The 27923-nt window shown below is 43.6% G+C and overlaps 1 protein-coding gene across 10 annotated transcripts; it reads right to left on the bottom strand.

The window, feature by feature from the left end:
* Positions 1-607: 607 nt before the first annotated feature.
* ankhd1 (ankyrin repeat and KH domain containing 1) lies at positions 608-27769 on the bottom strand. 10 transcript variants are annotated; one of them, XM_034690015.1, is made up of 39 exons: positions 27296-27769; positions 24023-24176; positions 16845-17001; positions 16498-16660; positions 16163-16310; positions 15838-16071; positions 15613-15707; positions 13859-14020; positions 13137-13218; positions 12683-12874; positions 12480-12589; positions 12107-12194; positions 11534-11661; positions 11266-11409; positions 11061-11163; positions 10707-10969; positions 10270-10557; positions 9742-10156; positions 9486-9625; positions 9275-9386; positions 8997-9142; positions 8769-8911; positions 8157-8370; positions 7870-8045; positions 7362-7524; positions 7177-7272; positions 6947-7063; positions 6695-6863; positions 6371-6567; positions 5918-6270; positions 5537-5689; positions 5179-5328; positions 3052-4627; positions 2725-2914; positions 2085-2210; positions 1607-1858; positions 1262-1458; positions 1004-1171; positions 608-878 (listed from the first exon to the last, which is right to left on the bottom strand). In XM_034690015.1, the coding sequence occupies exons 1-39, from the start codon at positions 27572-27574 to the stop codon at positions 819-821; spliced, it is 8103 nt and encodes a 2700-aa protein (XP_034545906.1). In that variant the 5' UTR covers positions 27575-27769; the 3' UTR covers positions 608-818. The 10 variants fall into 10 exon arrangements, with proteins under 10 accessions (XP_034545906.1, XP_034545908.1, XP_034545916.1 ...); XM_034690017.1 differs by having other exon boundaries at positions 10270-10551; XM_034690025.1 differs by having other exon boundaries at positions 1262-1443; positions 13859-14014; positions 16498-16645; positions 27296-27759.
* Positions 27770-27923: the final 154 nt, after the last annotated feature.

The following is a 27923-nucleotide window of genomic DNA, read 5'->3' as shown; positions in this document are numbered from 1 at the left end:
GGGACCCCCTCGAAATCCAGATGACACATCTCAAGGGTTTATTCCTAATAAAGACTTTCAAAGTATAAAACTGCACGAAGACCCCAGCTGAGATGGACAAAAAGCCAAAGAAGAGATGACGCCGTGGAAGAGGCCAAACTCAAGTATTTGATCAAAGAAAACATAGGTCTGGATCAGGTATGGATGTGTGAAGTTGAAACATGAAAAAATTCAAGTAATTGTTCATAAAAACGCACACATACTTTTCAATCTTTTTATTGAATATTAAGGTAAATATTTCACATTAATACAGGCTACATAAAGTAGAGCCACTATACGACATGAAATTTACTCTCATTTTAACCCTTTTTAGTATGTAAACAATTATACATGTATTTACCACTCTAAAAGGTTCTGATTTCTCTTTCTCTTTAGGTAATCATCATCTAGTTCTGGGCCAAGTTTAAATAGCTACTTCATGTTGAGCCCCCTCCAGCCCAAGAACGGTGTATGTGGTTTTAAGTCAAAATCGCTAAACTACGCAGAGAATGGATCCTGTTAAACAGGTGATCGCGCATGTTTGTTTGCATCATCGGGACACTGATAACAGCTCTCCCCCTAATTCCTCTTTCCTTGTTTGAGATAGGCACATCAAAGAATGGCGTCAAGACAACTTCCATTTCTTCAACCTCTGCTCTGCACTCTCAGGTCACTAAAGTTAACATGTTGTACGTTTTTCTTTTTTTTTTCGTTTGTCTTATTCGGTCATGTTCGTCAGTTGGTATTTCATGTTTGCGCTGTGGGTCATGCTGTGTGCGTTTGATTGCTGTGGACGCTTTCTAGTTGACGTGGTTCAGGTGCACATTGCCCACATGAGGTGCCCAGGTACCAGGCCACACCTGAAGAGTCAGAAGACCGAAAAGAAGTATAAGTTAGTCAGATACAGTACTTTAATTTGATGTAAAAGCAGAAATACAAGCCTGAAAGTTTAAGTCTGCACATTTAACCAGCAATTGTAATTTACCTGTTGTTGTGGATCAGAGTTATCTGCATTGTTTGGGACCACTTTGATGATGGGGCTCCATGCAGGGTCACCAGTGTGCAAACCGTTGTACATCGGTCCCCCAGGCCCCTCAGCCATAGGAGGATGAGGGGGCAGCATGGTTCCACCATACATCGACATGGGCATTCCCTAAATAGACAGTATGATTTCATCAGTAAAAAACATTTACAAAACAGAGAAGAAGTTCAGCCATTTTAAATAGATATGGCTTTGTTTTACCTTTGGGAAATCCATGTAACTGTTGGGCAGATGCTGTGGCTGGTGGTAGTTATTAGCAGGGTTTGAGATGCCTGTATCATCCTGCTCCATGGGCTGGTGCTGAGAGAAGGACTGCTCTGCCTGTAGCTGAGGGTGCATCATGTGGCTGCTCATCAGGGGCTGGGACCAACCAGACATGGCCTCTGTACCAAGACATGCTGGGGGTTAGCAATAGGGTTAACAGGTGTCCAGATTCAAACATTTATATGGTTTTGTCACAATACAGGGACCATTTTAAATGTTCTGTTGTCTTAAATTCAACAACCAAAGAGGAAAGCAAAACACAAATTAAAAATCTGCTCTTACCCGAAGCACTGCCAACCCCAAATGACCAAATGCCTCCCTGTCCAACAGATGCCGTGTAGCTGGTGGTGAGGAGGGGTGGGTTGACAGAACCCGTCTGCCTGATCCTAGCCAGCCGCTCCGTGCCGATTGGTGGAGGAACCTTGCGGTCCTGCTGCGAGGAGCTGCCAGGTTTCGGCTGGGGAGGAGGAGCCACAGCTGAGGTGGAAAGGGCAGAGGATGACACCGTAGAGGGAGGCGGGACAGGAGATTCACCTGGAGGAGAGGAAACAAGAGGAAATTGTTACTGGCAGGTCTGGTATTTGTAAGAACATCCATTTAGTGACTTTTTTAAAAGAGGATAACTCGGATACATTTTCATTCATGAACTTAAAAGGGTTACAGAAGTATAAGGTTCAAAATTTATTTTCAGAAAGTCCAAAAATATAATTTAAGGCTTGAGAGATATAAACAAAAAGAACAGGAAGTGTGGCCCTCATACCTGATGTGGATGCACTCCATGGATGAGGGGAAAAGTGCTGTCTGCTGAATGAGGGTGTGCCAACTGCTGTATGACCGTGCAGATACACAGGGCTGCCAGAGATACTGGTGGCATAGCTGGTCAATGCTGTGAGTGCACACAAAGCAAGACAGAGGTCATTATTGTGTTCATGTGAAGACAAAGTGTATCCAAAATCTTCAACAGGAGTGCAATGATTTGTTAATGAAGTCAACAAAAATAGATGAAAAATTAGTTGCAGAAAGATTTTAATAGTTGTTAGTTAGTTGGTGATGTCATGTATTCATGCTGTGTGTGAACATATCATTGTTTTCCTGAGTTGAACTGCCAAGAAGCAAGAAGTCTATCATCCTTACTATCTCTGCTCAGCATGACGCAAGCAAAACTGCTACTGGTAAGTGACTGGATAGAAAAACTTGATATGGCTGCAGCTGATGCAACACCATCTCCGGTACAATTTGCAAAGTTCGGGAGCATTTAACCTTATTTTTTCTTGTACTATGCTGTCTCTAGCCGTGTTTTAAGGCTGTTATATTCACACTGTTTCTCTTTAACAGACTCTTAATAAGAAAAGACATGCTGATACTATGATAATGTGTAAACTAAGATAAACCTGTCATACCGATGGGGCTGTTGACCATCCTCTGTGAGGCAGAGCGGTAGCCAGGGGCTTTGGAGCTGTCTGGAGGTGGTGGAGGCATCATATTCTCCATCTGGCCCATGCTCATGTAGGCTGGTGGCGCCGAGTACGACTGCTCTGGAGGTGATCGGGCTGGCAGATGGCAGGCACCCCACACCTGATTGTTTCCAACCTGCAGTGGAAAACAATAAAATGAGTTATTGGGTGCGTGACCGATTTGACGAGAGCAAAAATAGAAACATGACCTCTGTATCATTTGACCTTTGTTAAACTGGGCTTGTTATTTTAAAGATCTAAACCTGTACCCACCTGGTTGTTGTTGTCAAAGATGCTGCTGAAGTTGAAAAGGCCTGCAGGACCAAAGTTTGGTTGCATCTGCTGAGGCTTGCCTGCATTGGCCACATGCTGCATCTGCGAGCCGTTAATCATCCCCAGGTTAGCAGAGACCTGGAGGGAGCCTGGAGCCTGACCTTGATTTTGGGTCTGGGCTTGGGGAGGCAAACTTGTGGGCTGAGACGTCTGATTTTGGGTCTGTTTTGAGGGTTCTTGCTGAGCAGTGAAGGGCACAAACACAGATTGTTGTTGCTGCTGCTGTTGTTGCGACTGTTGTTGCTGCTGTTGCTCAGGAAGGGAGTAGTAAGGCCCTGGTGGCTGCATACGATGGGAGACTCTGGGTGCAGGGGCTGAGAAGTGGGGTACGGTGTTGTTGGGGTGTGCAACATTGTGTGAGAGGACTGGAGGAGGTGCCGAGGGGAGGTGGGAGCTGTGCTGGGGGTTGAGGAGGGCTGGTGGAGCCTCTGAAGATGGTACAGAGGAGGGAGGGGGAGGTAACTGCTGCCGGGGCTCTGGCTTGGGAGGTAAAGCCATGGCGGGAGCAGTGAACACCGCAGAGTTGATGCTCTCACTGACGGAAACAGGCTGATTCTCTAGAGGCAGAGAGGGCTTGTCTTTTCCAGGGAGAGACACGGCACTGGGCTCTGTTTTGGAAGGCTGGATAGGGGGCTGAGAGATGGGTCCAACTGGCTGCAGAGGGGTGTTCATGGTGGTTGTAGTGGAGCTGTGATGTGCAGGAGAACCTGTGCCTCGTACTGCATTGCTGCCACAAGCAGAAGTGGCAGCAACAGACACAGGGGTGATGCCAGCAGGCTTGGGATCAGGGGCGAAGAGCTGTTTCCTTACAGAGGAGGGGGTGGGGATGCTGGGCTGGGGGTTGTATGGGGTGGGGTTGGGGGTATGAGGCGAGGCTGCAGCTGTAGATGTGTTAGGAGCACTGGTGGTGGTTGTGTTGGTGGTTTTGACTGAGGCTCCTGAGCTGGCTGTGTTGCTGTGCTCACTGTGAGTGGAGTTGGGTCTGGCCTGGCCCGCGGTGCTGTTGGTTCCTCCATTGTGTTTGGGGGAGCTGTTAGCACTACCGGGACTCACAGGACGCACAGGAAAGGGTCCCCATGTGCTGGCAGCAGGAGAGAACGTGCCTCCAAACTGTGCCATGGGCAGACGAGGGTGTCTGATCTGGTGCATGGTCTGAGCAGCCAGGAGAGCCAGCTGAGGGTGGGCATACGCCAGGGGTAATGACACAGGGAAAGGCTGTCTGACGTTTGATGATAGCCCCTTTCCAATCTTTCCCCCAGCCTGAGAGGCGGATGAAGATGAGGATGAAGAGGGCTGGAACGAGACGCCTGTGGAAGTGACCAAGGAGCTAAGGGCCTTTGGCCCTGTGGCTGAACCGCTGGTGACACCTGTGGTGCTGGGGAAGGACGCTGAGGTGGTTTTGGAGCCTGGGGCTCTGATGTGGTTTCGGGGGATCAGATCTTCAAGCTCTTTGGCTGGATCCTGGATGAGAGCATTGATCAACTGGACTGCATACCTTGTTGACTCAGTGCCCCCTCTGAAACAAAAATAATAATTTGTTAGGACTAAAATCTTTTGCTATAGACAATAAGAAGAGACCCAATAGTGGTCTGTTTTAGTGATAAAGTGCGATTGTGATCCCTTTTCTGATCTTTAGAATTTAACATTTACATTTGCTGCACCAGAGTAAGAAGAATCCGGTTGGCCTGATCTCGATTTGACTCAAATCTCAGCTGTGCATATAGAGGTCAATATTTGTAGACACTGTTTGTGTTATTTTATCTTGATTTTTGTTGCTAGACGTTACAGGCGAAGAACGGCTGACTTTTCTTGTACAAAAATGACTTCATACATATCCATGCTTCTTTTATGCAGTGTTAGTGTATAAGGTTTTCATACAGTGGTGAAGTTGACACCCCATATTTTGCAGAAAAGTAAAGAAGATAAAAAGTTTTGCATCCCTGTATTTAACCTGCCCCAAACTGAGAGACAGCAAAACAACTGGCATCATCTATGAGGGTGTTAGATGCTTTAAGCATCCATCAGCTGCATTCGTGTTAACAATCCACTAGAGGGCATTAGTTTTACCTGATCGTGATCATCCTCTCCCCGTTCTTGTCCTTCTGTTTGTCTACGTCAATGTGAGCTCCTGTCACGTCCTGGATGGCTGTGATGTTGCAGCCTCCTCGGCCCATGATCCGAGACACAACAGACGCCGGCACCGACAGCTTCTTTGATCTGTAAAAACAGGTGAGTGAAACTACTTTAATCACTCGTCTAGGTGAGAACGGAATTGATTTTTGTGAACTGTTCCTATAAAACAAAGACCTTCTCAACAGTATTTTTTAGGAACCATCATTTTCTTCTAAATGGCAGTGCACAAAATAAAACTTGACTCCTAAAAATGTTTCTAGTGTAGTCAGATAGAATCAAATGAACCACCGACCTTCTAACCACCTCCTTCCAACCTTCTTCTCTCTTCTGGCCTCTCTTGGGGCTTGTGAGGCTGAGTTTACTGTTAGGTGAGGTGACAGGCAGAGCCATGGTCTTGAATGGAGAGGGCAGGGAGTTGGAGGTGGAGTCGTTTGTGTCTGGAGCTCTGTGACGAAACAAGTGGAGCTTAGCTTTAATATAAATGATGATAATGAAGGGACAAACTGCTACTGAACATTTTGGTGGACACTCGGGCGTTTTGCCAAGAGGTCAATATGAGGATGTAAGTGCAATTTAACAAAACGTGTTCTCCCCTAGATGAGCAGCTACTCACACATACAGAGGCTGAATGTTATGATGAAGATGAATGTACTTTGTTACATCAGAAACTCACTTTTGCGTTGGTTTGGAGATCGAGACCGTGACCTTGTTGTCCAACTTGCCGTCGATCGGCGGCTGAGGACAGTGTCTCTTCTCCGGGCCGCGCAGGAGGGCCTGGGCCGCTCCTGAGGAGGGGGCGGAAGAGGAGGAAGAGGAGGAAGAGGAGGAGGAGGATGAGGCTGAGGAGGTGAGGTCAGGGAGGTAGTTGAGCTCCTGACTCTTGCCGCCACTGCTGCTGCTCTCACTGGCACAGTCGGTGCTATCCAAGGGGTCAGAATCGCTGTTGCCACCTGTCACTCCCCCACCCCCACCCCGGGGCTCACCATGGATCTTGTTCTTGTCAGCCTTGTGCTGTGCTAGTGCAACCTAGAGGGAGGAATAGCATACAGATCAGGTCAGGTCAGTCTTGATAATACAATCTACACAATATACAGTGATAAAAGAAGACAAAAGCAGAAGTGCTCACCTGTGGGTCCTGTAGTATGATGGGTTCGTTAGGTGAGTCCTTGGTCTTGTTCTTTTTGTTCTTGCGATTGGTGCTCGGGGTAGTGGCCACACTCGCTCGCTTCTTTCCAAAAGCTGTAGTGAAAGTGGTGGAGGTTGCAGATATACCTATGGTGGTGGTGGTGGTTGCACTGGGGGGCTCAATTGGAACCTCTGATTCTGAGGAAGGGATGGGACAAAGTCAGACAAAAGATTTAAACACACAAAACAGTAAATCAGATCTGAAGGTATGAGAAAATTACAACTCAACAGTCTTAACTTCCATTAAAAGCCGATTAAAATTTACCATCAGCTGAATCCTCCTTCAGCTCAAGCATATCAGAGATGCCCTCCTTGGTTTTCTGTCCCTCCTCTTCCTCCTGCTTCCTCTTCTGCTCCTCCTTCTTCTTCTTGCGTTTCTCCTTACGCTTCTCACGTTTAGCAGCCAGGGCCTGCTTTTTGCTCTCCTCCCGAGACTGTTGGACAACACAAGGACATTTCAGATTACATTCACGCTCATCCAGTGCATTCAAAGCACAGAGATAGGGTCTGTCATTACCTTCTCCAAGTCTAGCTCTTTCAGGAGAATGCTAGCGTTTTTGTTAGCCTCGGCTGCCTGCTGGTCTTTGGCTTTGACGATGGTCTCCATGCACTGGTGGCACTTCTTCAACAGCTCCTGCAAAAACAGGAAACAACTGGAGTTAGAGCTCTGCTAATGTATGTTTCATCAGCTCTGTCAGCTTCAGTAGATGAAGCAGACAAAACACTGAAAACATATTCAACACCTACCTTGTCAGCGATGGTGGCGATATATCTCATGCACTCGATATCTGATGGGAATTGGTTGACTTCCTTCACAAGATACTGCACCACCTTCACATGACCCTGGAATGGTAAGTAAATGTTAGTAAGTCGAAGCTTTTCCAAAATGTAGCATTACAAACTGACATGTTGTGTTTCAGTTCATTCTTCACCTTGCGAAAAGCAGCCATGAGTGGGGTGATCTTGCGGTTATCGGCTGCATCCACATCAGCACTAGCATGCACCAAGAGCTGGACCACATCAAAATGACCGCCGTTTGCAGCCAGCCAGAGAGGAGTGTTCCCTTTCTTGTTTCGTACATCGATATGGGCACCTCTGCAAAAACAAGTAAACGTTTCAGCTTGAGGATTCATACAAAGGCAACGCACCAAAGAAAGTAGGAAGATTGGTGAGTACTGATTGGTAACAGCTAAATCAGAAGATGACATGACACCGGAGTCATATCACCAAAGTAAAAACGTGATTAATCTTCTACAGCATGAAAGAATGAAAAAATGATGTGAGGACTAGACTGTACTTGAAAAGCCACCTAATAAACCTCAGCTGCAGGAATAAACCACTGCTCAACTATAACAGCTAATACATTTAACGAAGGAAGTCACAGAGGATTACCTTCTGCATAAATAGACCATGACCACAGAACAACAGAATCGCACTCACCTGTTGATAAGCAGCTCACAAAACTTGTAGTGGCCCTTGTCTGCAGCAATGGTGAGGGCGGTGTCACGGGATGAGGGAACAGGGGGAGCGTTGACATCGGCACCTTTGTCCAGCAGCACTCGGCCCACCTCTGCATAACCTCCTGAAGCTGCCTCCATCAGAGGAGTAAGGCCAGTCTGAAAGAGGTGACAGGCTCAGTCAGTGTAATGTTGTGTTTGACAAAATAATTCAGTAGGTTTTAGGACAACAGCCTGTGTATCTCGGTGATTTTGGTCTACACCCCTTACCTTAGCCCGATGCTCCACATTGGCCTTGCGATCCAGCAGCAGACTGACGACCTCAGCCCGCCCCTGGAAGCAGGCCAGGGTCAGAGCTGTGTTTCTGTTGGTCTCAATCTGGGCGTTGATGTCTGAGCCCATATCAAGCAACAGCTTCACTGCAGGGACATGACCATTCATGGCTGCTAGCATCAGAGGAGAGATTCCCAGCTTACTGCCGGTCCTGGTGACACAAACATAACAGATGGTTGGTGAATAAACAGGTTCAGAAAAACTTAATAACACACTATTTGTGCACAAAATGGCATTACACAGAGGAATGAAGATTTGGCTTTGCTTTGGAAATATTCAGCAACACAACATTGATCGTCACTTTTACAAGTGTACAACTTGTCTTGGTGGCTAATACTTTAGTCACTGCTTTCAAAGTTTTTTCCTTATTTTGTTGATTTTAAAAAACAGAGGCAAACATTTGCTGTTACTATTAGGTGCAGCTGTACCACAAAGTAACATTTCAAGTAACACCATCTAAGACTGTTGAGAAGATTTTATCCTACAAATGAAACTTGTATTGGTACATTACAAAAATCAGAGCTGAATACTTTGGCCCTTGTCCCTTACCTGGAGTTAATTTCAGCTCCAGCGTTGAGGAGTATCTTGATGATGTTGACGTAACCCCCAGAAGCAGCCAAGCTAAGAGGCGTGTAGTCGGAAACATTACGATGTTCCTTATTGGCTCCCCGGAGCAGAAGCAGCTCAACCACCTGACAATCACAAACAAACAGCACAGTTATAGTTGTGAATAGGTTTAACAGAAATGTTAGGTTTAGTCACAGACAATGTGTTTACCTCCTGGCGTCCCCCAGAGCAGGCCAGGGACAGAGGTGTGTCTTTGGTTCTCTCTGACTGAGCCTCAATGTCGCCACCTTTGTCCAGGAGAACTTCCACTACTCCGACATGACCAGCTGTGGCAGCCAGGATCAGAGGAGTGAAGCCTATGGAGAAAAAAAGAATATGAGGTTTTTATTCTCAAAGCTTATTACACCAACCACCTATGAAATAGAACCCTTTTAATGAAACCATAAATAATAATTTTATGGGCCCAACCTATTGTCTTGGTTTCATACCTTTTTTGTCCCGATGCTCAATGTTGGCTCCCCGTGCGATTAGGACAGACACCAACTCCTCATGTCCTCCTGCACATGCCAGTGTCAGCGCTGTGTCATGGTTGCTCTCCGTCTGTGGTGAAAAAAACATATTTTAACAGGGTCGAGGACGTTCTCCACACAACTCTATATTTTTAGATGTCTTTACTGTCAAATTTTCACAATATCTTACATGTGCATCGATGTCGACTGAGGGATAAAGGGGCAGAACCGAAGGGGGTGAGGCAATGTTTGCGGGCATCTGTGTGGGAGGCTGGGAGAGGGGAGTGGGTGAGGTTGTAGTGTTCAGCATGGGCACACGGCTGCTCACAGCTGCAATAGAAAAGAAAAAGAAAGTTACAAGGACAGTACTTCCAGGATTTAGCACACATTTACATTCCAATGTTTCCACAACAATCTTAAGTAAAAAAAAAGTTAAAGAAACTTGCCTGCCATGATGTCATCCAGCGTGTCTGTGAGCGTCTGTGCAGGTGTGGCGACCATGAGCCCATCTGGAGCCTGCTGAGGTATCATTCCTGGGCCTAACCCAGCCAGCTGTTGACCCTGCTGCTGTTGGCCCAGCATCTGCTGCCCCACCAGTACCCTCTGCAGCTCTGGGCTGGTGCTGCCCGGGTAGTCAGCGGGGTTGTAGTCCGGAAGGGGTTGGATGGGGACGAAGGCAGCCTGAAGAGGCGGGGGAGGGGGCTGGGGTTGTGCCTGTGGTGAAGGGGGTAGAGGAGGCTGCTGTGGTGGCTGTGGCTCTCTGTAGAGGATTGTGCCAACCTGAGGAAGCTTGGGGTAGTCATCCTCTTCTCCATCTGCTTCTTCCTCTGAACCCTCATCCTCATCTTCATCTTCATCTTCCTAAAAACAAACAAACAAACAAACAAACAGGTCAAATATCTTACTAATTAACAAGCACAGTCAGAGGAATAAGAGCCAGCAATGTAAAAAAATATATAATAAGATATACTGACCTCGTCCCCGTCGTCCCCCGGCTGCTCCTCCTGTTTGCCATCTCTGTTGGCCTCCTCATCTGTGTCAGAGCCAGTGTGTAAGAGGGCACCTGGTGGGGCGGGAAGGGGTCCTGGAGCAGCTGCCGTACTTCCAGGTCCTGGACCAGGACCCTGGCTTTGTCCGGCCTCCTGCTCCTCCTTTAAACCCTTCGCCTCCATGTACTCTTTGGTGAACTGTTGCTGTGTTTTCAGCTGCAGCTGGCGCTCCACTTTCTGCAGCTCCTTCAAGATTTTCTTCTTCTTCTGCACCTAGGTGGACAACAGCCACATCCTTGTTTACCACTACTAATACATGCATTGCCATACAAGCTGAACAACATTAAAGTGTGGATTACTGTTGCAGGTTCGACCCATCTTAACCCATTGAATGACAATTCCAAATCTCATCAGAACTTTACCTGCTCCTCTCGGCTCTTCTTCAGCTCCTCAATCTTGTCTTTGGTGAGCGGCTCCCCCTGAATGAGCTCTAACGACTGAAGCTGAGCCTTCTCGATAGCACTGATTCTCTGTCCCAGCTCGTTCAGCTTTCCCTCCGTCTCTTCCACAATGCACTCTAGAGGCTGGCACAAGTGGAAGGGCGGCAGGGGCTCCGCTTCAGGCCCCCGACCGACTGAGCTGGGGACACCGGGCTGAAGGGCTGCCTGTCTCTGTTTGGAAACGCCTGGATTGAAACAACAGAGAGAGTTGTGTTAGTCTTCAACTTTGCATGGAGAGAAATCTCACTGAGTGGTAAGACTTGTAGAATTGAATACCTTTGCTGGAGACGGGTGGGGGTGTGGCGATGTTTGATGGGGCTCGGTCGGGCTCCTGAGGGGGCACTACCATGGCGAGAGCTTGGAATGGGACACGAGGAACCTGTGCCAGCAGGGGACATGTTAGTATTAATAATATCAATAAAAAGTATCAAAAACAGATTTGGGAGAATCAATAAAACATGGTTCTTATTCTTCTGCATACCTGAGAGGCATCTTGCGAGGGGGGTGTGAGCTGGGAGAGGTCAGGGGCTGGGACAGACAGGATGTTGTTGGGATAGTCCAACAGGTAGGAAACCACATTGGTGTGGCCACCTTTAGCAGCTTCTATCAACATGGTTGAACCATCCTACAAAGAGAAAACAAACATTGATTTAATGATGTGCTTTATTACACACGTATGGGCCGGCATTATCATTCTAACTGGTCTTATCTAAATCCAGTGTGGGTGAGTGAGTGAGTGTGTGCATTACTTTGAGTCTGTGTGTGGGATCCGCCCCATGTGCCAGCAGCAGTTCCACCACAGCCAGATGTCCTCCAGCACAGGCCAGAGACACCACTGTGTGATCATTGTTGGCAGTAGCTCTGTTCACATTAGCACCTAGACAAGAGGACAATGTAGAAGTATGTTAATTCAAAAACCCTCAAAATATGAGATAGAACTCGTATTACTGTTTCCACACCTCCAAATTCCTCAGGTCTGACAAAAAACCCCATAAGCGATCAATTGAACTCATTTATCAAGAAAGAGAGCAAAGATAAGATTTTTACTGATCAGCTCATGAGTGAAAAACCTCACAATCATACTGTTGAAGTAATTAAAATCTAACTTTGTAAATACTTTTATGAAGACTTTTGATCTTTTCAAATTCAAATCATCCTTCAACTTTTACAAACTGATCAATTGTTTTCAAAACTGCCTTTCAAATGAAACCCTTACAATGTTGTCCTGTATACACAAAGGAGTTCAATTTTAATCTTTCCACCTCCAAGTAGATTTGGGTAAAACAGATCATAAAAAACTCTACAACTGGTAAACAACTCACCTTTGCTGATAAGAAACTGCACTGTACAGAGATGTCCTGCCCTTGCTGCCTTCATTAAGGGCGTCCGCCCTCCCTCAGACTCGTGTTCCTGGAAGACAAAGGTGAAGATGTGTTAGATGAAGTTGTTTTACTGCAACAGGTCAAAAGGAGATGCATCAACTATGCACATCCAGAAAATCTGGCACAATAATTAACAGCTATAATATTTCTAAAAGGCCCAACCTTGACTTCTCAGTGTATTTAATTCAACGGTGCAACATCTGTACAGGAAGACTTTTGACTTTATTCTACATCTTTTCGGATTCTACTGTTATTCTAATCTTCATAAAACAAAGGACCAATCATAAGTGAAAAAATAAAGGATTTGGATTACCAAGTTGGCTCCAGCCTGCAGCAGCACATCCGCCACATCAGTGTGTCCGTTTTCACACGCATATGTCAGGGCTGTGTCTCCCGTTGCTGTGGTGGCGTGAACGTTTGCTCCTGAATGACAAAACCGAGATTAGGGATTATAAGCATTGAGGCTGAATTATTGCCACCTGTATCTGCAGCTCTTGGCTGTCTTTCAAGGCTCACCTGCAGCCAGAAGGTACTTGACCAACTCCAGATGGCCCTCCTGTGCAGCCTCCATTAGAGGTGTGGAACATCCCAACTCAATGTCTGCCCCTGCTTTGATGAGAAAGTCAGCCACTTCCAGGAAGCCTCCGCAGCAGGCTAGAGTCAGAGCCGTCTCTTGGGTCTCCTCTGTCTGGGCATTGATGTTAGCACCTTGACAACGGAGCAAGAACAGTTTGTGATCAGTGACTCATTTGTTATTTAGTTCAAAACATAGCATGGTTAAAGAAAAATGTAAGCCATTATCATTTCACAGATTACTCTTGATTATCTTATTTCTGAAAAACAAAAACAAATATAAAGAGAGGGAGGAATGATCATGGCCAAACAAATCCAAACAATGCAGCACTATTCACTGGAATGGCATCTTGCATTAAGTTTCCATTTCCCAGCTGTAGGAGTGGAGCTTTCTTACCTTGTGCCAGCAGCAGTGCTACCATCTCCTCGTGGCCTTCTCTAGCTGCTTCCATCAGAGGGGTGTAGCCCTCATCATTGACCTGGATACAAACAGACACACCAGCTCATAAGAAAACAGAAGGGCAAGTATGACTCACTGCAAGACAGCTTCTGTGGTGTAGAGCTCAGCTTGTCTTTTATATCTCCATACTCTCAATCAGGTTGGAAAATGAAAAAATGGTTGATAGACACTTTAGTCAACAGCTCATAAAAAAAAGGGGTAATAAGAAAAACCTGAAGCAATGTCATGTTGCCGAATATTCAGTGATCAAGTCTGCTTCCTCACTGCCAGCTGAGTGTGTTTTTTTTAATTAAGGCACGAACAACAGCAGTGAAATTCAAAATAATATATATTTTTGCTCTTTTTTGCATGTGTTTCTTTTTTTAAATTAACTGAGGAAATTGATTTTAAAAATATCAGGTAAATAAAAAAAAATGCAATCCCCTTATTATAAACACTTTCATATCCAAGGTCACACTTCAACTGTTTTAGACTTCTGACTCTAATCAGAAGCAAAGAGATTAGGTCTATTCTATACTGCTGTAAACGTGAAATCAACATTTGCCAAATCATTTATATTTATAGGCACAGCTTCAGGAAGAAAGAACAGAAACTGCATCCAATCCTGTTTTTTATTTTCAGTCTCATGTTGGTACTGAAGCTTCTGCCTCTTTACAAACCTCCTCCAAGTTGGCTCCTCTCTCTATGAGCAAGGCTGCCAGCTCCACGTGTCCTCCACAGGCTGCGAGGGTGAGGGGCGACTCGAAGGAATCGGCTGGCATGTTGACCTGCGCGCCACTGTCCAACAGCAGCCGTGCCACCTCCACATGGCCGTCCTGGGACAGCGAGACACACAGAGAATGTAGAGATAAGCACCTGAACAAATATGTGGGTTCTTCATGGTTCACTTTTGAACACGTTGTTATAAAACTGAATTACAAAAAAAGAAATCCTGTTAACTGTGAATGAATCAATCAGGCATGTGATTGCAGTGGACAAAAGGCAGTCAAATCCCTCTCCCCCTTCTACACTCGCATTAATATATAATAAATGACAATTAGCATACAATTTAAGGTCACTGGAAATGAAGAGTTTTTCTTTAGACCACTTAAAATGTACATGATCGCTATAAGCTGCATACAAGTAACCTATGCACAGTACATTTATAGTTTTATATAGCATGACTGGAGTAAATGGTTTAATTTTCAACTTAATCATGACTCATAATGTGATTAGTTCCTGTAACACATACTGTCATACAGCTCAGCACCTGCAGAGGTGATCTTATTTGTTCTTCTAAACATAATCCTTATTTTGATAAAAAGGGGGGGGTTGCAAGGAAGTTTGAGTGTGACACATAGCCTACCTGTAACTATGGTAACTTAAAAAAGAGAGGGAAAGAGAGACAGAGAGAGAGAAAAGCTCTGTTGCTGCTGATCACTCTGAGCAAAAAATGACTTAGTCCATATTGAACAGATTAATAGTACCTTTTCTAATCTAAATACACCTGCTGGGGTCTGGACCTTGGTGACAACGAAGCTGGTTAAAGCCATCATTAAAAAGATACACAGAAACAAACCACTAATCAAAAACAGATCATACTCAGAGATTAAAGCCATAATAAAAAAATTCTGCTTGAAAGTATTTGAAATAAAGAACAAGTCGCTGAGGAGCTGCCCATGTAGGCGCAACTCTGACTCTGATCAGAAGAACAGATATGACCCTGCTGTGACTGCTTTAACACATGTGCAGCCTGCAGTCAAGTACGTCTGTACAAGTTAGCCCGTTATCACCTGGAAGTGATAACACTCCGGATTCAAGAGATGTTAAAATGTGACAAGATAGGAAAAAAATGTAGATTAAGTTTTTGGAGCATTTTGAGATTTGATTATGAGAGGAGGGAAGTAGTAACCATAGTGCAGAAATAGCCTCACAAGTTTTGCACTGTAAAAAAACAACTAAAGGAAAAGTACAAAAACATCAAACTGTACTTTTAGTGGAACAAATACTTCATTTGTTATACTGAATGGCCCAGTTCCAGTGATCTTTTACGTAATTTAATTGTTATTTCTGATATTTTAGTGTCAATCTCTTCAATATTGCAGCCAATAATACTTGAGCTCTCTTTAATTTAGTCACATAAATCTTATCAGTTTATTCACATATTGCTGGGTAGCTTGTGTACTCCCCTGGCAATCAATTAAGATATATTGGCACAATAACACAATCACATTTTTCATAATTAAATTAATCTAAAAATTACAAATGGTCAAACTGAAGATGTTGCGTCTAAAGTACTGTTTCTGCCTTTGAGATTAAGTTTAGACGTTGACCAGACAGAAACCGCTCTTCAATACCAAGTGTCCTCCAGTGACATTTGAGCAGTGAGAATGGGTTCTGACAGGAAAGCATTAGGTTTGGCTCTGATGCTCACCATGCATGCCTCCATCAGTGCTGTATGCATCTCATCTGTTTTATGTTCCTGATCTGCTCCAGCCTCCAACAAAAACCGCACCATATCCAAGTGACCTGCAGGAGACAAACAGAAGAATCCCTGAGCCTTGTATCACTGATTAAAAAACAGGAAGAGGGTATGATTGAAAGAGAATCTGGTAAATAAGGTGACCGACAAGAACAGACACGATTTTAGAGTCCTGACCTTTGTAGCACGCGAGTGTGAGAGCGCTCTCCTTGAACTCGTTGGAGTGTGTGTTGATTCCAGCGCCATACTCCAGGAGTACCCTGGCCACCTCTACGTGACCTGCACTGGCCGCCTCCATTAGAGGTGTGTGTCCGTTTTCGTTGTGGTCCTCAATGTTAGCACCCTCTTTCAGCAGCACCTTCACGACATCCACGAAGCCACCGGCACATGCGTACGTCAGAGCTGTGTTACCTGAGAGACGAGAGGAGAAGTTAACCTGACGGAGAGACAACGAGTTAAAAGGAATTATCACAACTGTAGAGAAGTGAACGGTAATTTTTACCTGTAGATGATTGTGCGTTGACATCTGCTCCGTGTACCAGAAGCAGTTTGACGATGTCCACATAACCTCCGCTGGCGGCAGCCATGAGTGGCGTTATGTCCCCCTTGATACCCCGGTCCTCCACATTTGCGTGCATGGCCAACAAAACCTGAAACGGTGTATAAGATTAAGTTCAAATTGAACTTGTGGGCATAAAAAACTTCCCATAACAACCTACAAATGATGACTTAACGATATTATCTTTGCAGAAGGTTTACAACTCAGAGTATAACACACTGCAATGTCAAGCACATCAATTCAAAAAGACATCCTATCCCACATTTCTGCCTACACACCTGTGCAAGTTCATAGTAGCCGGCCGAGCAGGCGAGGCACAGCAGGCTCTCCCCTTCCTCTGTGTGTTCGTTGACGCTTCTTCCCTCATCCAGCAGTTTGCGCACAGCGTTGACATCCCCATCTGAGCACGCCTCTGCTAAACTACGGCTGAAAATAACCAGACTGCTACAATTACTGCTTCTGTGACAGGTCAACACAAACACGCCCCACAATCACTCCCAAGGAGCAAACACACACGCACACATGCAAACATACTGTGTGTTTAACGTAGGTTTAATTCAAAAGAGAATGATAGTACTAAGAAACTGTGCGGAGGACGAGCTGTTGGTATGGACGAGATACATACTTGTCGGCTTGGCCGGCGTTGAGTGTGTTTTCAGCTCTCATGCGGGTCAGGGCTGCGGCGGCTTCATCCAGGGCGCAACTCACGGATGACGTCAGTCGTCGTAGCACCTCGGGGTCTGCAAAAGCTTTACCATCGGCAGTGGACAGTTTACCGATGCCTGCCGGACACCAAAAGGGCAGAGGTGCATAGGGCAAGGCAAACCACAGGGGAGCACAACCAAACCAGACCAGATGAAGAAGCAAGTCCAGTCCAGCCAATCCAATCCAGGGTTAGTAGCAGCATACACAGAGGAAAAAGAAACACACACACACACACACACAGACACAGACACACACAGACACACAGACACAGACACAGACAGAGAGAAAACACACACACACACAGAAAACACACACAAGCATTGGTTAATATGGCTGAAAATCTTTTTCACTACACCATCTATGATTCTCATTTCTTATCCTGTTGTCAATGACTGGGCCTCCTACAATAATAACAACAACATGGCCTTGTAAAACTGATCTGTGACCAGCCCCAGAATGAATACAGTGATAGTTCAAAGTTAGTTCTATAGGCTTGTAGACAAAGGTTTAGGCTGTTAATGGTAAAAGACAAAAGAGTCTTATCCTGAGTGAATTATAGATGGGTAAGAGGCAGTGAATGTGAGAGAATACACACTGGAGACAGTGGTCAGCAAGAAAGAAAAGCACAGCTGGGAGAAAAACAAAATGCCAAAAGAGAAAAAAATGTGTTTGTGTATGTTTTTTTATTCTTTAAAGAGATGAGACGCCAAAGAGGGAAACAAGAGGGAAGAGCAAGCAGAAGGAAACAAGCAGCTTTTGCTATTGACCTACATTGAAAGATCTCTTTCAGAAGACAGACCAAGGAGCATTTCCCAAACATTGAAACCATTTAAGTGTTTGTGTTTAGTGTGGCAGCAAAGGAGCATTTGTAAAAAGAGCCAAATGTGAAGAGGGGAGGTGTTTTATTTGGATTTCTGCTCTGCCTTAGTCTCACCCTTGCCATTAGCCAGACAGAAGTGAGCTCCAGTCTTTGTGGTCCTCCTGTGTTTTCACCACTAGGCCTGTGACTCGAGCTAAACTTAGAGCGGATCTCAGACAAGGATTTCGCAATGGTCCCAGAGGCAGAGGGAAGCAAGAGGTCGAGGAAGTTGATCATTAATGTTTTACTGTATTATGTTTATCTCAGAGAAGAGGCAAAGCGCACACTGAAACAAAACAGACTGAACATATGTCAGGGTTTATTAAACACTGTGAACACCTCAGAACAAAAACACTGACTGAAGGTGACAGGTTTTTATAACATCTTCTATAAGGCATGTCCTAAACCTGAAACATGAGCCACTCCTGCAACAATTACAGAAATGAACCTGCTTTACTTCGGTTGATTCTCGTCAGTGAGCTAAATGGACATTGAGCTCTCACCGAGGTCAAGGCTGGGACTTGGAGAACTAGAACATATTTTTCTTTTGACTGAAACTAGCCACTCAGCCGCCCACACCCACTGTACCACCAGCACATGATTCAATCCGAATAAACATTTGTATCCAAGTTACCAATTAAAATTTTAGTTAGTGTTTTTGAGAGCAGCCAGCTCAAAACTGCAAAGAAGTCAACATTAAACCTCTTAGAAAATCTCAACAAAAGCAGCTGTCATCTGTTATTTTGACGCCGAGAAATGAAGTTGTCAATCTATGAGACTTTCTGAAGTGGGGAATGACTAACGAGCCAAGAAATAGAGACAAAATGCATCTTCTTTTTAAAATGAGGTCATCAATGGCATACTGGCAGCAAATCTGAATGCCACCAAGGGCTGAAGGATATATCGTTTCACCATCACGTCAAAGGACATACATGTTGCATATGTGCATGATGTCATATGACCTGAAACACCTAATGCGGTCACCAGTTTCTCACTATCCATGAGTAATCTACAATAAACGTCAATCTGATATCACTTCAATGCAGCTCCTCACTTAAATACAAAGAGAGCCAACCACTGTGCAGGGATAGTGTCACATGACTGTAACATGTAAACACACATCACAGATACCCCCGCAATAGTTAAGATATCATTGATAGATTTTAAAGCAGTGTTTCCCCACTCGTCCTGGTACATGTGCAGTACATGTGCAGTACATGTGCAGTGCAGTGCAGTGCAGTGTAGTGTAGTGTATTGTAGTGTAGTGTAGTGCAGTGCAGTGCAGTGCAAATCACATGCAGAGGAAGACGGTGAGTTTTCATATTATCAGAGGAGACTATCAAGGAGCTGTTGACTCAGATTGAACATACCATAAATAAACATTGTTGAAATAACTGATCGATTGATTTTACAAGTTGAGTTTAATGAGAAACGTGTGGCTCCACCTGTTCTCTCCTCCTCTTGTCTGTCTACATCTTCAGGCTGTCAGAGGGCTGGACACAGTGAAGTGAAAATAGAAGTGGGATTTGATTTGTAAGCAGAAAGTAGGTTTACTGATCAAAATAATGAGATCATTAGAACTATTTTCATGTAAATAAAACCACACTGTAATTATCTGGTTTAAATTCCTGTCTTTTCATATCGCACTACAGCCTATATTGCATGAGGGAAGTAAATTGCATACTATTTTTTCCTGCAGCCCTTATGTCACCTTTAACTCTTCAATGTACAGATAAAATGTTCTCAATCTCATGACTGAGACATGACTCGCCTTGCTACAGCACTGCTTTGCACCAATTGAAATCCAGAGTTAAAGGGATGCACGGCGTGTTTACCCGTAAGCACCTTCTCCTGGGTAGCTCCCCACAAATCTCATGTTGACACAGACAACACAAGCTCCTAAATAGTTGTGCTAAAATAAAGTGTAAGGCCAGGAATCTAAATTCATACGGCCACTAAGACTTTGACTTATATTCTTGTAAGTGTAACTTATGTGAACAACCAGATTTAACAGTAGGTGTCTTCACAAAGTGAAGGTACACTAAGAACTGACAGCAATATATTTAAAGTACAACTGATATATCCAGATACTCAGGCAGGAGTTAAGTAGACTGTATGCTAAAAGAGAAGTTCAATGAGGGAATTTGTTGCCTTTTGACATCTTTTCCCTGTAGCAATCACATGTATTTAATAACAATATCATTCTGCAACCAAGTCACTGCATGGCCTATCTGGCAATTGAGCAGATATGAAAGAAAATATGATAATTATGAAATCAGATTGTGATGCAAAGCACAGCAGTTTAAAAATGATTCACATCAGTTCTTATGTTTGTTTAGAGTAATATCATCCGTATTTGTTTTAGACAGAGCTTTCAATACATGTACTGACAGTTTCTGTATTACGAGCTATCCTCATCAGGTCAATCTTTCTTTCCCACAAAAAGACTTTACCTGAAAAAGGTTTTATTTAAGCTTCTACTGGTGAGGGGCCTCTTCAGAATCCCAGGAATTCACCTGTGATTCTGAAACATCTCTCTACATATTGTCAGATCAAAGCAGGATCTTTACACCCGTTATTCCACCTCGTCTGCAGTGTGTAACGCACAGAGGCGCAGTCGTTCCACCTCTGATCCACCACTGGGGGTAGTAACAGGCACGATGGGGGTGAAAGACGATGGCATGTGTCGTGCCGGAGCCAGCAGGGTAGAACAGCGCTGTGTTTGTGTGCACGTCTGAGTGTCTGTGTATGTGGGGCTCCTGCTGTCTGTTTACATGCCAGTCCTCTCATGCTGCGGGGACGTCTCAGCACAATGCGAAATCACACACTGGAACACCAATATAACACCGCTGCGGAGTTCAAAGTATGAGAATAGAGGCATGGCGAATGCAGAACTTTAAGTGAGTTGCTTTTGCAGATTTGCGACATGTAAGTGGTTAGTGATCACTTTTTGCATTTAAGGTAAGATGTAGCAACATGGCCTGGCTGCAGTTTGTGTTTTTAAATATAATCATTAGTTACTTTTCATGCTGATGTAAAACATCTGTACAGGAATAAATAAACCCTGCTTACTTGTTTCTGTGCACTAAAGACATGCTGTGCGATGGATGACATGGTAGCTAGCTTATCTTTTAAAGGTTCCGTGTATAGAAATGGGAATACTGTGAAATATCTAGCGGTCAGATTCTCGATTGAAACACTCCCCTGCTTTCAGTGACGCAACGTGTCCTTAGAGGACAAGAAGCTCATGTGATGCATGAGGAGTATGATCCTCTATTTGTCCAGTTTTTACTATTTATCAATACAAATACTTTTGCCCTCAACAACAACAACACTTCTTCTTTGTCCTCCAAGCAGATGTTACTAGTTTGTCACTGAACCCCTAACTGTACTATATTTCTGCTATGCTGCCCTTTTCTGTGTTACCCATTCTGCTGTACTAACGAAGTCTCCCTTTGCAAGAGATCTTAGACTGATGACACTTTATTGGTAAAAAAAAATACAGTTAAGTTAGATGAAAATGATAGTTTGTGATACATAAATCTTTTAATTTATATTGTAACTCGTGCTTGATTTCATTTAAAACAGTTGTCTTATGTGTATATATACGTATGTGTGTGTATATAGACTTTTCTGTCTTCTCTATTATTATCTTTTATTTCATCATGTCTTCTTTTTAACTATATCATGAAGTTAACAGGCTGCTTATCCCTCTATAAAATGTTATTATTTATTTTTAAAAGATACACATGGAATTTGCAGTTGTATGAACACATTATCTCTTTTTGGCCAATGTTTTTTTTATTTTTTTTCCCACTCTTTTGCTTGTTTTTCTTTCTTATTTATGCTCTGTCTTAAGTGAAGATATGTGGGGGTGGGGGGTTAAAGGGAAGTTAAAACATTTTTGTGAGTGTTTTGCACTCAAAATGAAAACAATAAAATAATATTGAAAAAAATATATAGTTGTCTTATCCTTTAGTATTGTTTTTGAATGATACCTATTCCCTAATGCATTTGTGCCAGAAAAGAACACTACTTTGAAGTGTCAATGTTTTCCTGGTCTATGTATTTGAATAAACTAACCCTGCAGTGTGAATTCAAGCGCCTCTTGCATCATTGTATGGCGTCATTTAACCAGGAAGTTAAATCAGTGTGAAAAGTTAAGGCCTGCCTGATAGGGGTGCAACCTGAGAAAGCACCTAACTAAAGGTTGTGACTGGCATCTTACTAATCCTAGAGTGACACAAAGAAAAAAAGATTTACCTTTCTACGAGCAGCTGCATCATAAAAACAAGCCAACGTGAATTTAATTTCCCAAAAGAGCAACAAAGTATCCCTTAAAGAAATGCAAGGTTTGAGCTCTTGGAGCACTCTGTGGAATAATTACTGTAAACAGTTTTGTTTACATTCAGTAACGCTCTCCAGGGCTGCTTTCTTTGTACCCTTGAGGCTTTAAAACGGAAGATGTTTTAAAGGACAGAAAAGTTATTTATAATAAGTATGTTTGTTTGTGTGTGTTTTCGTGTTAAGGGGTCACAAGCTGAAGTGTTGGACTGGGGAGTGACTGTCAATCAGCATATTGCTCTCCTGGCGGTGGATCAAAACTTGATGCAATTTTCTCATTCCTTTTTTTTTAAATGCACAGCATACTGACGCTTACAATGCAGAGGCAAGTGGTGGAGTTCAGCAGAGGACAAACACTGTGATGGAAGCAGGACCTTGCTAAGTACTTGTTTGGAAAGTCTATTTTCACACATATGCTACCTGGCCTCCCACTATCATGTAGCCCAGTATGACGACTTCATTTCTACCACAGTAATGAACACATTTCTACATTAAACAACATTGACCATTAAAGTCCTGTAATAGTACAACTGAACCACCATCTGTACAACAGCTGAAGTGTAGGAAGCACCATCAGTGTTATATCTAAGACTATACTCAGTAATTGTTTTTCCCTTTCAGAATCAAGCTTTTTGTTGTCCATGTTGAAGACATATTCAATTCTTTTTATGGTTCTACTCACAAAACAGCCCATAGTCAAGAAAGTAGTCCAAGGTCAACCAAGTATAGTTAGCGGTATCAAAGGCTTTCATTAATAATCCATGTATGACTAGTCTTAAATGTCGCACTGCTTGTGTTCAGGTTTACTTGGCATTCACAGTCACATTGCTTACAAAAGTAAACACGTTTTTGAGCTCAATAGGTCAATTTGTCAAAGTGATGTTATTCATAGAGTTTTTATAACCAGTATCTCCTGGCACCAAATCTCATCTGATATTCATCTCCCTTAGGTTAAATTGCTAATCAGCAACTACAAGTGAGCAGGTAAATCATAGTTCTATGTTATTTTGGCTTTGTTTAAAATCAAGAAATTACACAATAACTATGAAGTGGCAAAAATACTAGCATGGTAGTCCTTTCACCATCCCTACATTTTCGGGGGCTGAAATACAACGAAAAACTTGAATACATATATGAAAGAAAAACCATTACATTAAACAAACTTGGTTGTTATTATTCTTTTCAAAAACCAGTTCACAACATGGAAGCTATCAGGGAATAAAGCAAGGCTGTTTTTAAGTCCAAACCAACTCTGCTTCTTTGCTGATACTATATGACAACCTCCATAAGACACCTCACAAACACATATAAGGGAACAATAAAAGCTATGGTTTTTCTTATCAATACACAAGCTGTGTAAGATCTTTGCCACCTCTTCTGTTCAGACTTGTCAGAGAGAAAGGGGAATAGAATGAGATTAGCCATTAGCTGTTCAGCACGGGCTCACTGCTTGCTGTGGAGGCTCAAGTGCGTTGCAGCGTTAATCTGCCTGGTAATGTTCATAAGCCCAAACGAGGCCAGGACACAGCCCTAATGAATTAATCTACACAGACCTTCTTACACTTCTTAGATTACCAGTTGTAATCAAACTAATTTACCCCAATCACTTTCAAAACATGTGCTGATACGACACTTGCAGAACCTGGGGGTCCACTTGTTTTATTTTTGTTTTCGGCCTAAGGGCTAAAGAGCTCACCTTCTGTTGGGATTTGAAAGGGATAGGAGGAAAAGCTCAAGCAGACATATGGTTTTACTTGGTCAGAGTTAGTGAATGTTAAAACACAAACTGTGGCTGGTTGCAGCATGATAGGTGTGGCCAGTGAGGTGCTGGTCAAATACAAGTGAACTGTGTCAAGTCTTAAGCTGAATTAAGTACACAGACGAGGCAGTCATACCTGCGGCTTCCAGTAGAGCTTCGAGTCGGGCTTGTGTCTCTGGATCAACAGTCCTCAAATCTACTCCATCTGTGGCGCTGGATAAAAGCAACTCTGACGCTGTCTTCATGATGGGGTTATCCAGGTCCTCCTGGTCCAGAATGAATGACTCCACCTGGAAGAGATACAAGGGGGGGTAAAGGAATCATCATCTGCCTCTTGATGGCTGTTTTCATGTTAATTTCTGATTGAAAGCTCTACTTAACAGAAAGTCTTGATTACTTTTGGTGACATGTAACAAAAAGGTAACACATTAGAAAGTGTTGAATCAATTGGTTAATGTGAATTCTTACTCTTTTAATTCATCCCATTACTCAGTTCAGAAGTGACCCTATATTATACACACAATAATACACCATCTATCAGAAGATCAGGCATGCCACCCTTGTTTATTTTCAGTTTTTTTCAACAAAGGGAGAGAAAAAAGGAGCATGGGGATAAGAGTCAAAGCACGGGAAGTACTATGGCCAGGAATTAAAACCCTGCACACATGGAGGGATTCAGCTGAGAGTCAGCTGCCCAAGTACAGCAGCACACTTTCATACCTGAGCTTTGGCCCTGTCGGCTATCCTACATTACAGCCTCTCCGATAGAAATTTAAAATAGAAAAACCCAAGCCAGTGAACAACAAATGCAGGAATAGAGCTGTTGTTTTTACACTATAAAGTCATAATTAATGTTTCCGCCTGATTAAAGTTAAACATGTTACAGAAAAAGTAACTTGCCTTTCATCTAATTCTATTTAAACTGTAGGGCTGTTTTTCACCCCTATATACTAACATTGTTCGTGTAAGCAAGGAATACACAAACCAAATACTGTTTTCATGCTAAATAAAAAAACATACTGATTATAACACGATTATGTTACTTTAGGGTTTGCAAATAGATCAGTTCTAGTATTACAATTAAGGCTGTGGAGCATCCTTATGTTTGAGTTATAAGAACAATGTTTTTATGGAAACTTCCAAGTTGTAAAGTACCCACAGATAGTCTGCAGTAGACATACTTTTGTACATAGGTGAAATAAATCTCAGGTAGGGCTGAGTAGTGGTCAGTACAGAAGCAACCGTAGACTCTACAAAGCTAGAATAAGACTACTCAGATCCCTTCATCAAACTGTATAGAAGGGAAGAAAAACAGCATTTTGGTTTTGTACTCAAGGAGGCAACCTACTGACACTAAGGTGTATTGAGCCATACTTAGGGCAGAAACAACACCAATATATTAGAGACTCCAATAAGTTCTTCACTCAATAAAGAGACTTTGTTGAATTGAACTTATTATTAGACATAAGATCTAACTTAAGTCATGAGCCTAGAGTGAGGTTAGGATTTTAAATACATTTTAGATTCAGATTAAATTACTCTAGCTCAGTAGTTTGCAAACAATCTTTGACAAAGTTTGAGAAAGAAGCCATCAATATCTATGTCCATCCATAACCTGTAGCAGGCTTTCAGGGCCTGGTCAGGGCAGCAAATGTTGGGAGAGAGTCAGCAGTGTGGAGGAATTCCGCTATATGATAGGAACAGAGAGCAAAACAACTCATGGGGGATGTAGTTCTGCTGTGGCCTTTAGAATCAACAATGGACATCAGACTTCACTATTAATGAACTACAGTTCCCAGGGTGTTGGTATCCAGAGAGCTGGAAAGGCCTAGAATGGCATCTGCTTAATCCTGGGGCTCAGATTTTAGCTACTGCCTGGTGCAGCGGGTTCTCCATTGGAGTAAAAACACCACAACAAACGCTTCCTTTCAGGCTTGCATGGTCGGCTTGATGAATGAAGCAACACAACACAGAGGCCATACATTTGTTATTTGATTCAATTAAATTGCCTGAGATGTTTATTGTCCAACCTGGAATTGTCCTCCCCTGTGCTACACAGCTGATGCTCACACAGAAATGGACAGGGTATGTTGACATTTGCATCAGCTGACACATCCATACATGTCTCACTGTCATGTCTGTGGCGTGATTGAGACAGATTGCCCTTTGGTAAGATGTGAGTTTAGCTGAATAGAGACTGATCAACAGGTAATGTGTATTACTCAGCAGTACCAGTTATCTCCACGCCCATTACTCCTTAATGAAAGTGTTGACTTGTAGTAAATAAATACTGCATCACCAATTAAAATGACCGTAGTGATAACAATACCATGAAAATAACATGAAGCTGAGACCTTTGATAGGTTTGGTACTAATGGTTTTTTCGATCTGGCAGTGTGACAAGTCTCATTCTTTCGTCTTCTGCAGTCATACGATATGGTAAACTTAATAACATGATAACAGTCTGGCTGAGAAGTCTTAAAAACAGATAGCTCAGCTTCACAAGAAGCACAGTAAAACGGTTTAGTTAAAATCGCCATTAAGGAGAATTCCTAACATTTACATCTAAAGAGATAATGTTTTTTGCAGAGGCGCTGTTTTATCAATGCATCCATCTGAATACAGAACATGTCAGGTGTATGTTTGACTTGAGGAGTACATGCCATCACACCTGTCTCTGTGTATGACTACCAGCACATGAAAAGTTGGACACCTCTCAACACGAACTCTAGCTGCTCTCAATAGTGACAAGGCAAATCAAGTTGACACAGTGGTGGTGGCTCTCTGAACGCCACAGACGAAGGATGAAAATAACCGAACTGGTTTTATTTGTCAACAACGACTGTCGACAAATCCAAGTATAACTCCGCGAGGAAATAGCCTTAATCAAAAAGTTAGCAGAGGATCGATTTGGAGTGAATTTACATGTTTGGTAAAGTGACGTAATTGCACCACAACTACAGTTCGTAAGCTAGCCCGTGTCCGTCCGCGGGGTTGACGGGCATCTTCCATTTGCCGTGGCTGGAAAGCTTGCTGGAAGAAGAGCTGCAAAACTTGTGATGGGTGTTGCGAGACGACAGCACCGAGCGAGGCCGTGTTCGCTTCCACCCGAACTAGGCCGCAGTCACAGCCTGTGCTGCATAAATAAAACATTTCAACCGCTCAGCGTCAACAACTGCCCGTGTCTCATCAAACATTGTCGACATTATAACCCTCCATGACTATATGACCTGCCAGGAAGTGTTATCAGCCTCAAGTGCTGGCTTATTTTACGTAATTTCAGCGGCCTGGGAGGGGGTGGTTGCCAACTGCGAGCTAATTCACTAGCTAGCAGCCAGCCCGCTAGGAGAGGAATGTTGCCTAGCTCCCTGGTTAGGCTGAGCTAACTAGCTTAGCTTAGCGTAGCTACCTCTGAAACCTCGTCTTCGTCGCTGCCGGATCCTGGACCCGAGGAGAGGACGGCCGCAGCCGCTAGTTTGAAATCCAGTCTTTCTGCAGCAGGCCCGCCTGGTTCGCCGTACAAACGTACTTTCTTTCCACCTACACCAATCCCAATGCCCCCAAGTCCGACTCCTCCTGGTGTCGCTCCTACCCCCATCCCTGCCACTGGGGAGCGAGGAGTCACCGAGTCAATCTCGTCCTCGAAGCCGTCCGTCAGCATTGCCGTCCCGGCTACTGCATCCTGCATACTTATGTTCACAATACGTGTGTTAGCGAGATAGTTGTTGACTTAAACGTCCGTCCGGGCTCTTTCTTTTTGGATATTTGCGTTATTTTACTTCAGGGAATCCAGAAACTCTCCCGAAGCGAGGGTTGAGGAGGATCTCTTTCCCCCAGCCATTAACTTTCTAACAACCTAACCCGATACGCACTGTTTCTCAGAATGACCGCCTCTGTACAGAATCCCGAGAATCCTATTGGCTCAGCTGGAAGGAGCTCTGTTTCCAATTGGTCAAAATTAACGCTTGTCAAATATGAGACCGCAACGTCATGTTAGGTTTACCAATATCACGAGGCTGTAGAACGAACGTCAAGAC

The sequence above is a fragment of the Notolabrus celidotus genome, chromosome 8, assembly GCF_009762535.1.
Source record: "Notolabrus celidotus isolate fNotCel1 chromosome 8, fNotCel1.pri, whole genome shotgun sequence".
NCBI lineage: Eukaryota > Metazoa > Chordata > Actinopteri > Labriformes > Labridae > Notolabrus > Notolabrus celidotus.
This window is presented reverse-complemented; position numbering and strand designations above follow the sequence as displayed.